The following is a 12,665-nucleotide window of genomic DNA, read 5'->3' on the forward strand; positions in this document are numbered from 1 at the left end:
ATGGAGCTATATCATACATGGATATAGCTCCTTGATATTCAGTGATATTTGCACAAACAACACAAGTTATAGAAATCTCCCTACTGCCACCTGGCCCAACATACATATGGTCAAGCAAGGATAAATCTGTACTAAAAACTGCATCTGGGAAAGGGTACACCAGAGGCATGCAGAAGCCACTGGTCTATTGTAGTTACGATAAACTTCTGGCAGGAATTATGAGGTCATTTTAAACTGGCAGTAAGAATATATCCTTGATTTCAACTTTGCTATCTGGGAGGAACTACTTATTCAAAGTTCTTCATAGCTCTGGATCTACTCTTTAGCAGGTTTTTTGTCCAATAGCACATTTGAAATAAATGATGGGGACTGACCCTCCTCAGAGACCTTTAAAGTGTGCAACCCATTTCCTCCCTGAGCAAGTTTGGGAGCCCCCAAATACTTCTAATGACAGAGCATCGAAAGGCTGCTAAAGAAAAGACTTGCAATTTTTTTTTTTGAATTATAAATAAGCAGACTATGTTTTTGAGAGTAAAGTATCTGTTCAGTTACATATGCCAGTAGCATCTCCCAAAGTTCCTTCCTAAATATAATTCTCAAGGTTGACTTACTTTTTCCATCCTTTGCCCCCTGTCTTAAAGCAATAATATTTAGGAGGAAATACCACAATTTTATTCAGATCTGTGCTGGAGCCATAAGTCTTAATGGATCTTTGTGCATTAATCTCTTATCATTTGGGACTAGAAGCAATGGTTTTTATCCTTTTTACCTTTTTTTTTTTTGTACTTGCAAGGTAACAAATTCTTGTCACATCACATCTCTTTTCTTCTATCACCTTGATAAATGCAGGTAGTAAAAGTCAACACTCACTACCAACATTACATTTTCTAGCCTCTCCTTAGAGCTATGGGGTCAAGGGCATGTGGTTCACATTCCAAGTAACTGCAAGTAATCTTTTAAAAAACTGTTTCAACACTGTTTTACACAAATCTCGTTTTCTAATACTGGGTATTAGTTTTCATCTTGATTGACTGCTGGACCAATGAATGCCATGTACTTTGGATTTATTTTTACAGCAGCATCCACTTTTCACCACCAATTTCTGAATCAGAATAACAGTACCTATCAAAAAATAATCCCTAATTTTCATTGTTTAACACAACAGGTATTTGTTTTGATAACTTAAATCCAATTGGCTTAAGTGGAGGAGTAAGTAGATGACTATGATTCTCATTTACTTAGGTTCCCAGGCTGATGGCTGTTGCTACATCGTAAAAGAGGGGGGGGGTGTCTTCTAATGTCTTGCTGGGAATTGACATCCAGCAGAGGGATTCAAGAAGAGTGGAGGGTAGAAGAGGATTTTATGGGCTAGGCCTGGAAGTGGTTGACACAATTTTGACCCACATTCCACTAAGCAATTCTTAAGTCACAGGACCCCAACCTAACTTCAAGAGATGCTGAGAAATACAGATTGATTGTGTACTAATTGATTTGATTAGGTATGCCAATCTGTCAGAATATATAGGGTTAAGTTCCAAACAGATTAAGAGCTAAATATAACATAAGCCTATAAAAAGTACTAGAGGAAAAAAGAGTAGAACTCTTTATGTATGTCAAGAACTTTGCAGGGTATGGAGGTTTCATGGGACTACACTGGGCACTCAGGAGATGGGGGACAGAGCAAAGAAAAAGCTTTCATTGATGGTACACACCTGAAAGGAGATGTTACTGCTTAGACACAAATACCCACGAGGACTCTTGTTCCCTACTGAAAAAAAGTCTATCACTGTAGGTCACCAAACACTGTCAAGAGGGCACAGGTAAAACCTTAGTGTGGCTTGGGGAAGGGTAAATGGAAAAAAACAAAACAAAACAAAAATTGGATCCCTGGGGAGGGTAAGGAAGCTATCCTGTGCCCAGACTGAGATAGATCTCCTGACTTGGGGCAGGGCAAGAAAGTCTTCCAAACAAGATTCATCAATTATGCAATGAAGAGTTTAGCTGCCACAAAGGCGAGTGGCAGAATCACAGGATCCACCCACAGTCCTTTCAGTATGAAAACCACAAAAGATTTTGAACATGAAGAACTCAAAGAATTCTTTCCATGAGTCCTTTTTTGAGGACTCTACTAGAGAATAAACCTCATCCAAACAAAAAATGACTGGGAAAGCTTTAACAATTCGGCTTTAATATATACTTCTTTGAAAATCAAAATGAAAACTAAGGTGCAGCAATGGTAGAATAATGTTAGATAGCATGCTCTATATTGTGTGTTCCATGTTTCAATGAAGTAAAAATAATGCAACTAAAAGTGGGAGGAGAATAAACTCAATGAAATGAGAGAAGTAGAATAAACTCATTAAATGGAATTTAGGTGAGGGGTGACTGTGTGGCTCAGTCGGTTGAGCATCCAACTCTTGGTTTCGGCTCAGGTCGTGATCTCATGGGTTGTGGGATGGAGCCCTGAGTTGGGCTCTGAGACCAGTGGGGAGTCTGCTTGAAGATTCTCTCCCTCTGCCCCTCCCCCAACTTGTGTGCACACACACTCTCTAATAAATAATCTTTTAAAAAATGTAAGTTAGGTGTAAGAGAATGTCATTAAAAATGGACAATATAGATTGCGAATAAAAAAATTAGGGACAATGGGCATTAAAAATGGTGTAACAACTAGAACAGAAATATTAACCTTCCTATGCACCAAATTTAATTTAAAAAAAAGACTGCATGGCAAATACAGTTTGAAGAGAAATAGTAAATATAATAAATACAATAATTACAGCATAAGATAATCTGATAGAACTGAAAGGAAACATATTCACCTTATCAATAAATGTGCAAGGGCTGACTCTGCCTATTAAATGGAAAGATTTTCAGCTTGGCTCATAAAGATCTAACCATATGCTCTATTCAAGAAACATACCTAAAACAGACTGATTCAGAAAGGTTAAAAAGAAAGGGATGGTCAAAGGTATTCCAGGCAAATGGGTACACTAAAAAAGCAGGGACAGCAATACTGATGTTAGATCAAGTAGAAAGGAAACAATAGTAGGGAAAGGTTTTCTGACTATAATTTCAAATTCATATACAAAAATGAAATAAAAGGAAAGAGAAAAAGAAACTGAAGCATCTGACTACATACAATAAGCGACAGAAAAACATGATAAAAAAGACAACTGACAAATTGGGGAAACAATATTTGTAATACACAAACAGATAAAGGGCTAGTATATGTAATATATAAATAAATCTTAAAAATTATGGGAAAAAGTCAAAAACAAAAACAAAAACAAAAACTACTCACTGGTGGAAAAATGGGCAAGACATGAAAAAATTCACAAAAATAGATATAAAAAAGGCACTTAATAATTTTTAATGAGTATTGTACTATACCCATAATAAGGAAAATGCATAGTAAAACTACCTCAAGGTAACATTTCTCACCTATCCAACGGACAGAATTAAAAATGTAGAACACCTTACTCTATTGGAGAGGTTGTGGTAAAACAGGACTCTCTCTCGTGTTGCTGGTGTTAAGCACAATCTTCATGGTGGAAAATTTGGCAGTAGTTAAAACTACAAATGCACTCACCTTCTGACTTAACGTTTCTACCCTAGGAACTTACCCCAAAGACTAACTCCAATAATATGAAAACACATTTTCTTTGAAATATTTTTTGTAACTGCAAGATATGGAAAATAACTTGTATGCCCAGACACAGATGAGTGGCTGAATAAATTGACGGGTCTACCTAATGAGGTATTAGAAAGTTTTTTGTTGTTGTTTCTTTGTTTTAAATAAGGAAAATCCTTATGGACATATGTGCAGTGATTCCAGGATATATTTTTAAATAATAAAAAAAAAAAGGTTTTTTTGTTTTTGTTTTTGAGAGAGAGAGAGACAGCCCAGTATGGGTGGGGTGCCAAGGGAGAGGGAGAAAGAATCTTAAGCAGGCTGTGGGCTGTGTGGAGCCTGATGCAGGGCTCCAATCCCATGACCCTGAGATCATGACCTGAGCTGAAATCAAGAGTCAGACACTTAACCAACTGAGCCACCCAGGAGCCTTGAAAAAAAGTAAAATTTATAAAATCACCTAGGAATGTTAATTTTTGCATTAAGAGCAGAAAATAAATAAAGATATATATATTATACATTTATTCACCTGTGCAAACAGAACCACAGAAAGCATATACCAGGGACTAATGAGATGGATTATCTACAGGGAGGGGTGGGAATGGGGTAAAAAGAAAAGAAACAATTGGGAGCAGGAAAGCAGGAGTTGCCACCTCTCAAAGTATATCATTTTGTGCAGCTCTGACTTATGGAACAATGTTCATGTTTCACACACATAAAGAAAAAACATAAATAAAATCACCAAGGATGGAGGAAAATTCCTCTAAGTAAAACACATCAGAAACGTGAATTGAAGTGCATTTCAGATGAAGTACTACATGGAAGGAAGGCAGTGAAAATGCACTAACCCAGGTCACTTTTTATTATTACTCTAAAAATTGAGATATAATTCACATACCATAACATTCACGCTTTTAAAGTACATAATTCAGTGGATTTTTGTATATTCACAAAGTTCTGCCACTAACACCACCATCCAATTCCAGAACACATTCATCAATCCAAAAAAGAAAGCCATCCATACCCATTAGTCACTCACTGTCGCTCCCTCCCCTAGACCTTAGCAATCACTAATTTACTAATTGGTCTCTATGGATTTACCTATTGTGGGTATTTCATATAAGTGGAACCATATTTTGTGTTTGGCTTCTTTCTTAACCTAATGCTTTCAAAGTTCATTCATGTCATAGTACATATCAGTACTTCATGCCTTTTTAGGGCTGAATAATATTCCATTGTATGTATATACCATTTTTGCTTATCCAGTCACCAACTGATGGATATTTGGCTTGTTTCTTCTTTTCGGCTATTATGCATATGCTACTATGAACATTCATGATCAAGTTTCTGTTGGAACGTTTTCAATTCTTTTAGGGTCTATAGCTACTAGTGAAAGTGCAGTTCATATGGGACTCTCACTATGCCTATGTTGGTACACTTGATGGTATCCCATGAGTCTTTGAGGATCTCTGTTCATTATCATTCATGTTTTTTTTTTTTCCTCCTGTTCCTAAAACTGGATAATCTCAATTGATCTACCTTTAGTTTCACCAAGTCTTTCTTCTACCTGCTGCAATCTGCTGTTGACCACTTATGTTTAATTTTTTCTATCAGTTATGGTACTTTTCAATTCCTAAATTTATTTTTGTCTCTTCTTTATAATTTCTATTTCATTATTGATATTCTCTATATGGTGAGGCATTGTTATCAGACTTTTAGTTCTTTAAACATTGTTTCCATTAGTTCTTTGCACATATTCTCAAAACAGCTTATTTAATGTCTTTGTTGAGTAAATCCAAAGTCTGGACCTCTTTGGGGACAATTTGTTTTTCTTCTTCCCTGTATATGGGGCATACTTTGTTGCTGCATATGTCTTAGGGTGTTTTATTTTAAACTGGTCATTTTAAGTAATATATTACAATGGTGAAAATCCAAAAATCAGATACTCTCCCCTCCCTAGGGCTTGTTATTGTTTTTTGTTGTTATTTAGTGGACTTTTTTGAACTTGTGAAGTCTATATTCTTTGTTGAGTGTGGCCATTAAAGTTTCTGCTTCATTAGTTTAGTGGTACACTACTAACTAGACAGATTTCCTTAAATGCTTGGAATACTACTGTGATTTTGCTGAGAGACTGTGTGTGTGTGTGTGTGTGTGTGTGTGTGTGTGTGTGCTGGGGCACACCTTCAACACAGCCAGGAAGTTGACAATTCCACCTGAGCCTTCATTTCCTGCCGCAGAACCTCAAGGTCAGCTAGAAGTGACAGTTTAGGGCCTTCTCAGCTCTTCCCTGAACATAGACACAGCGCTATGCAAGCACATGACTTGCTTAATTCCAAGAAATATGTCAGAACTCGTCAAAGTCCCTAGAGATACTGAATTCTCCAGATTTCCTTTTAAGCTTTTTCACAAATTTGTTTGCAACTGTTACTCATTGCCTCAAGCAACTGTGATGTTAAACAATTACCTCTGATTGTTTTTGAAAATATCAGGAAAAAGGCTTTCGCACTGAGCAAGTTCTCAGTCAAGTGGGGTCTTCCAGTGAACTACCATATTTGTCAAATAATGACAATTCTCAGTGAATATATCATTGAAGAAGCTCCAACCCTGTTCTGTTTCTCCTAGTGGCTGCCAGGCTGCTGGTTTTCACTGTGATTGTTGGCTGTTGGTTTTCAAAACTATCATGGATCTGAGGAGTGAAAGATGCAAATAGGGAAAGTTAAAATGTCACAAAGATTACTGTTCTATCAAGACTCATCCATTTTTCTTGAAAAATACTCCCTGGATTGTAATAAACCTGTGGTTAACTCCATAGTTTTAAAAAAGTTCATTCTGATAACACAGACAGTGTTCTCAGTGGTTTTTATGGGGAAAATAATTTCTGTACATCTTTACTCCATCATTTTTGCTGACATCATCCCAGGCAACTTTCAAACTTAGTTTTGAGAACATATGTCTTCAAGCAAAAGAAAAAAGAACTCTAAACTTATACTGAACTTCGGCTAGTAGACTTTTATTTTGCGGAGGCATCAGTTAGCAACTCTAAAACTGTATTCTAGGGTTTTGTGGATAATGGGAACCATCTTTCTTACTGTTAGATGGGAAAAGAACACAAGACACAGACTGAGTAGGCTCCCACTGGCCAAATTAAGGACAATTTGAACATGAAAATAAATAATGGATTTCTACTTCTGTAGTAACAGGAATCAGATTTGCCATTCTACATTAAAGAACTAGAACAATGGAAAAATAAAATATATGACTTAGGTTTTCAGACAATGCACAAAAAGCAGTACAGCATAGTAATACCTGAGAGTGAAAACAAACCAGTTGAGTGCTTTAGCTCATTGCATGAAGTTTCCAAACTATACTACACAGGGGGAAGGAATTCCAGATAACTCAGTGGCCTCCCTGAAGAGACAGAATTCAGGGTTTGCATAGGCTACTGTGACTAAAATTTGTGACACAAAATACAAAAGAGGATGAGATGAACAAAAAGAAGTGCTCTGGAGATCTTTGGAAGGATCCCCTAAAACCTACGGCATAAGACTAATCTGTGCAATGTGTATGAGGAATCTACCAAGGCCAGGGAAAAAATTCACTAGAAAGGAGTTTGTGAAGCAACTTACACTTGGCCAGGTATAGTTTTTGTTCTCATCTCACCAGATGTAACAGAAAGATTTGCTAGTAGAAAAAGCATTAGGCAGAGTGCTTAGAATGGTAATGCCTCTGGAGCCAAATGAGCCCTAGGCCAGGCTTTCTCAATCTCAGCACTGTTGACACTTTGCACTTGGTAATTCTTTGTTGTATATAATGTAGAATGTTTAGTAGCATCCCTGGCCTATATCCATTAGATGTGACACAAAAATGTCTGTAGACATTGCCGAATGTTCCCTAAAGGTAAAACTGCCCCAAATGGAGAACCATTGCAGACAAGATCATTAAAATAGCTACTAATATTCCGTATGTTCAAGGAAGTAGAGGAAAAACCTGAACATGATAAGAAGACATATGTAATATTACAACAAAAACAACAGCAAAGAGAGACGGGGGAAAAGAGAAGAGGAGGAGGAAGAGGAGGGGAGGGGTAGAAGGATGAGAGCGAAGGATAAAGCAAATGCAATAAAGTGTTATCGATTGGAGAACCTGGGTGAAGGATACTGTGTGGTAAAGAACTTGGCTTTGCCCAAGAGAAGTGCCCTTGCCTTTGGTTTCTTGGAACCATCTATGTAATACCTGATAAAAGTATGTTTGTTTAGGGCAGCAGTTAGCTACACTAAAAAAGACAAACCATGTAACTGAGGATGGGGAATTTGGGGTCATGTGGTATCAGTCATCTGGAACAATCATTTGGGCAATCAACTGCTTATGTTTATATATTGCAGACACAACAAAAAATCTACACACCAAAGCTTCAGTGAGCTTCTGAGATTGGCAATACTCTATGCACATTGATGCCAGGATGGTAATGCGTCCTGAGGACAACAGAAGCTTTGTGTTAGAACCCTCACAGACATGGTCCTATGCACCTCTTCCTTTGACAGGTTTTAATTTGTACCCTTGCCCTGTAATAAACGATGACTTTCAGTAGGTTTCATGTGTGTATATAAATAGGTTTCAGTAAGTTCTGGGAGTTTTTCTAGCAAATTTTTGAACCTGAGGGTGTTTGGGGAACCCACCCCCAACCAACTCCATCTCCAAACCTGCAGCTGGTGTCAGAAGTGACAGTGGTCCTGTGGGGGCTCTTCCCTCTAACTCTGTAGCTGGACCCTAACTCCTTGTGGTAGGGTAAGAAGTCTTGGCCAGACTTGGTAGTCTGGAGGACACTGCTCTCAACCTTGCAGTTTGGCTAAATCTGGGGAGCCATGGAGACATTTTTCTTTCACTTTTCCTGTAATAATTTTTCATAATTAAAATTTCATTGAAATTAATTTTAATTTTGCATAATTGACATTATGTCAAAATAAAAATTTAAAAGACAAAAGTAGAAAAAACAAATTTTGCTTTCAACATAGCAAAAACAATTTTTTCTGTATAATCTCTTGAATTCCATTGCTTTAGTTATCTAAATTCTTAAGCTCTTGAAAATGATAGAAATGACTCTCCAGAGCTTATGAATTCCTGCAAACCAGGGGGCTTTCCCTGCCATTAACAGTAAGATGGAATTTAGTTATCTTTATTTAGTTAACCAAGAACCTTTAATTTCTTCCAGAGAAGTGGAAAGTGAAACATTTGAAAGGATTTTTAAAATCCCGTTTTCCTTTGAAATTAACAGTACTCCATAAAGAGTAGTTCCTTCGAGTCATCTCATCACTGCACTCAGTTATCTGGAAATGCTTCTTCAATTACACCTCCTTCAGAGTTTATCCTTTTGAATTCTAATCCACAATTCCACAAAAAAATGTTTCTATAAAAGTGCATGGTCAAGTAACTACATGTTATACATTCTTGATTTAAACAAGTATTTCTATGCAGTGAGATATATAACAAATTATTGGTTGTGGTGCTACATTTAAACATGTATGTTGCCTAAAAAACTGAGGTATAATTCAGAAATGAAAAACTGCCCTTGAATCTATTTTAAAACAGACAAAAAGTAGATCACAAATAATTACAAAATAATAAAAATTAATATTTATTTGTTAATTTATTATCTCTATACCCATATAAAAGTTACTTAGTTTTGCTAAGAATAACTTTTAGCAAAGGTGATCTCTTTTAAATAACTATAATTTCCTAATATTTTCCATTATTATTTTAATGTATCTCTCAAAATTTATTTTCAAAGCAAGACACAGAGTTAAACCTGGTGATAAGCACAAATGAGGAAGTCTGAGACCGCTATTTCAAAATTTTTTCGCAGAGGGAACAGCGTGGGTATATTATTAAAAATCAATTTAAGTATGTACTTGATTTGTGGTAGGCTTATATAAACATAACTTTAATAATGGGCTGGTTCACAAAAAGAGGTACTATACTAATCAGTCATCAAATGTAATTTTTTTTCCCTGAAACACAGCAATTTTAGATTGCTGCTCTTTTCGCCTCTTGCTTGCTTCCCACGAAGGATGAAGAGGCAGCTGTGATTGCTGTTTTGTACTTTGAAGTCCTCTTTGTGCACTCTTATTAAACAGATTCTTGAGCTGAGGCTCATTTTGCTGAAAACCTGGGAGGAGAAAGCAAAAATAGTGAGAAATAACCACATACTTACATAGCATTTAAGAGAAAGAGATTTCATTTTCTCACATCAGTATTTAAGGAAGGAATTTAGTTTTACTTAAACAAAATACATTACAGTTTAAAATCTAAGTCCAACAGGGAACAGTGTGAAATTGAAATACACACATCAACAGGCAATTCTGGGACACATGCTTTCTAATCTTTTATTTTTTTTTCTAATCTTTTAAACAGATGCAAATTGTTTGTCTCCTAACATACGTTGTGCTGTCTTATTTACATTGGCAGTGAGAAAGGAAAGAATGCAGACAACATGGAAGGCCAAAAAAATCCCAAAAGAGCATCTTATATTTTCAAAGGAATATCATCGGTTTAAGATAACTGTATATGGAGTCGATGTAGCCAGAAAATTCACATGTATTTATTAAGATATTGGATTCGACAACGTTGATGGGAGAGATGTATTTTTAAAGGGCTACTAATTGATTCTACTCCCTTCTATTACTGAACATAAAATTATTATAAAATAAATTACTGAATTTACTCAAATATAAGACAAGGTTCTTTTCCAATCATAAAATTATCCACCAGATAAGAGGGTGGCAAATTGTTTCTAGACCTTACGGCCTCTTATGTTATAAGATACTTTAAACTATGTTATTTTGAACGATAAAGTAGTGTTTGGGAGAGACACACCAGCCAGAAAACACATGAATCAATGCATGTTTATGGAATCAGGGGGAAAAACAAAGGGAGACAAAAATTTAACACAGATTTTTTTTTTTTGAAGTAGTCCTAGAGATGTGTACCTTCTCCACTATGAGTTAGACATCATTCACTGTCAAAAGCCTTTTAAAGATCTTCTTAAAAAGCAAATGTCATAATGTTACACAAACAAATGCACACAGTTTGGGATAACATTTCCGAAATACTACTGTACAAAGAATGCAACACGTCCTGAATCTTGTACAAATCACACGTGGTCTAAAAACCCAATATAATATTCAGGATGGCTCTAGTAATGAAGAACCAAGAATTTAAATGTTAAATGAAACTGTTACATAAAAAATTGATTTAAATAAGGCAGTATTTAAAATAATATATACTTTATATAATTATGGAAAGTAAATTGATATCTTTAAACAAACTGATATACTAAATACTATAAATATATAAGCTAAGCAAAAAACAAAAACCCTTTCATCACTTGGGTCTCCTCACAGGGAAAACGTGGGAGTGCCTCAAGTTTACAGTTCTCCTGCTTATGAATATAAGGTCAGTGAGGCAGACTGCCATGTGTCTGCCAGACCTAGTGGTCTTTTCCTGCTAGGTGCACAAGCTGGATGCATTGCCCACCCTGACTACAGTTAAATGAGGCATGTAACTGAGTTACAGCCAATGGCGTAAGAACAAAAGGCCTGACCATAAACATCTCACGCTCGATCCTTTCATCCTCTCTCTCTGCCCGCAGGGAGCACAGCGAACTCCCGGAGGCACAAGAAGGAAGAAGAGTACAAGCAGCGCAGAGACGGTGATGAATGAGCAATGAATCAGCACGACGTGGTAGTTACTTGTGACAGCAGGCAGTCTACTACGAATACCAGAGTGGTACTCGGAAGGAGGATACAGCCATACATGCTGTTGTTTTACAGCATACAAATCTGGCAGTGGCTTCGCAGTTTAGTGGTAGGTAGTAAGGAAATGGACACCTTAGTTTGCAAAGTACACATGCTTCTTATGCTAAGGAAGCGGGTAAAACTGTGGCCAGTGGAGAACTTGGGAAGCAGGCTGTGGGCCTATGGAGTTTGCAGCACCAGGGTAAGTGGGTGGAAAGAATAAAAAAATTAGCATGCTGATGGCTCTTTGGCAATGGACTACAAACAGGGAAAGAACTCGCCAGCTCACAGGCAGAAACTAAAGGGAACAGAGTGTCCAGATATTTGAGAACTAAGGTTTAGAAAAGCCTCTGGATTTCAAACGGTAAGACGTAAGACTGAGAAAGATTTTAAGCAGGAAAGGTCTATGGAGATTCAGCCCCGGAGCAGAGTTACGAGTCAAGAATGTTCTTCTCAACCAAACCTGAGAATCTTAACACAGCAGACACTGAATGATGGTGGGGGTGGGAAAAAATACCCTCAAACATAAAGAAGGCAAGTTTGAGAACTAGCTCTAGGGGAAGATTGTTGGTATGGTGACTAGCTCATGGATGGACTAAATGGAAACCCAGAAGTCAGAAATCCACTACATTTCTGAGAGACCTGTGTTGTGGAAGAAATCCTATGTCTGGGCTGAAAAACTCTCTCTTGAATGTTAAAGACTCTGAACTGTCTTCAGGACCATGTGTTTTTACCAGTCACTTGGGGCAACTCCCAAGGAAATTATACTAAATGTCCATTTCAGATGTGGCCATGGAACACAGACCTCCCCAGAACACAGAAAACATGAAGAACAATGGATAAAGAAGTTCCTCTAGATAAACATGTTATGTGCCTCCCAATTTTCCCTTAACTGACTGGGAGTTTGTATTATGGTTACCTTGTCCCTGACCTGCCACTAAATATTTGGTATGAGCTGGGGACAGGTAGTCTGTCTTTCAGTGACCAGGCCATCAAATTTTGAGCAGTCACATCCATGAGACTGGATGGAAAGAAAGGACTGCATCACTGGTGGATGATGCTGGGCTTTGAGCTTGGATGCAGGGACTGGGTGGGACTCTGAGCTGGCTTCTTTGGGAAGGAGATAAAGTGTGCTCTGTGTGGGGGAGGGACAGTGAAATGAGCACCTGGTGAGAGAAAGGATAGTCACTGGCAGACAGTTACATGTTTAAGAAATTCTACTTCCTTTTCCCTCTTAACCACAG

General features: G+C 37.2%; 1 protein-coding gene across 4 annotated transcripts in view; it reads right to left on the minus strand.

Moving 5' to 3' along the window:
• Nucleotides 1-4,470: 4,470 nt before the first annotated feature.
• SRFBP1 (serum response factor binding protein 1) overlaps nt 4,471-12,665 on the minus strand; it is a 66,294-nt gene continuing 58,099 nt past the window's right edge. The window contains exons 8-9 of one of the 4 annotated variants that reach the window (XR_004914114.2): nt 8,332-9,794; nt 4,471-6,317 (exon numbers count right to left, since the gene is read on the minus strand). Coding sequence is in view for 1 of the 4 variants with exons in the window: in XM_036082227.2 (XP_035938120.1) it covers nt 9,610-9,794 (185 nt within the window). In the remaining 3 variants the exon portion in view is untranslated. Of the gene's footprint in view, nt 6,318-6,625; nt 9,795-12,665 lie in introns of those variants that run through there. The other 3 variants (XR_004914113.2, XR_013445859.1, XM_036082227.2) reach the window with 3 other exon arrangements.

Source organism: Halichoerus grypus, chromosome 2, assembly GCF_964656455.1.
Source record: "Halichoerus grypus chromosome 2, mHalGry1.hap1.1, whole genome shotgun sequence".
NCBI classification, from domain to species: domain Eukaryota; kingdom Metazoa; phylum Chordata; class Mammalia; order Carnivora; family Phocidae; genus Halichoerus; species Halichoerus grypus.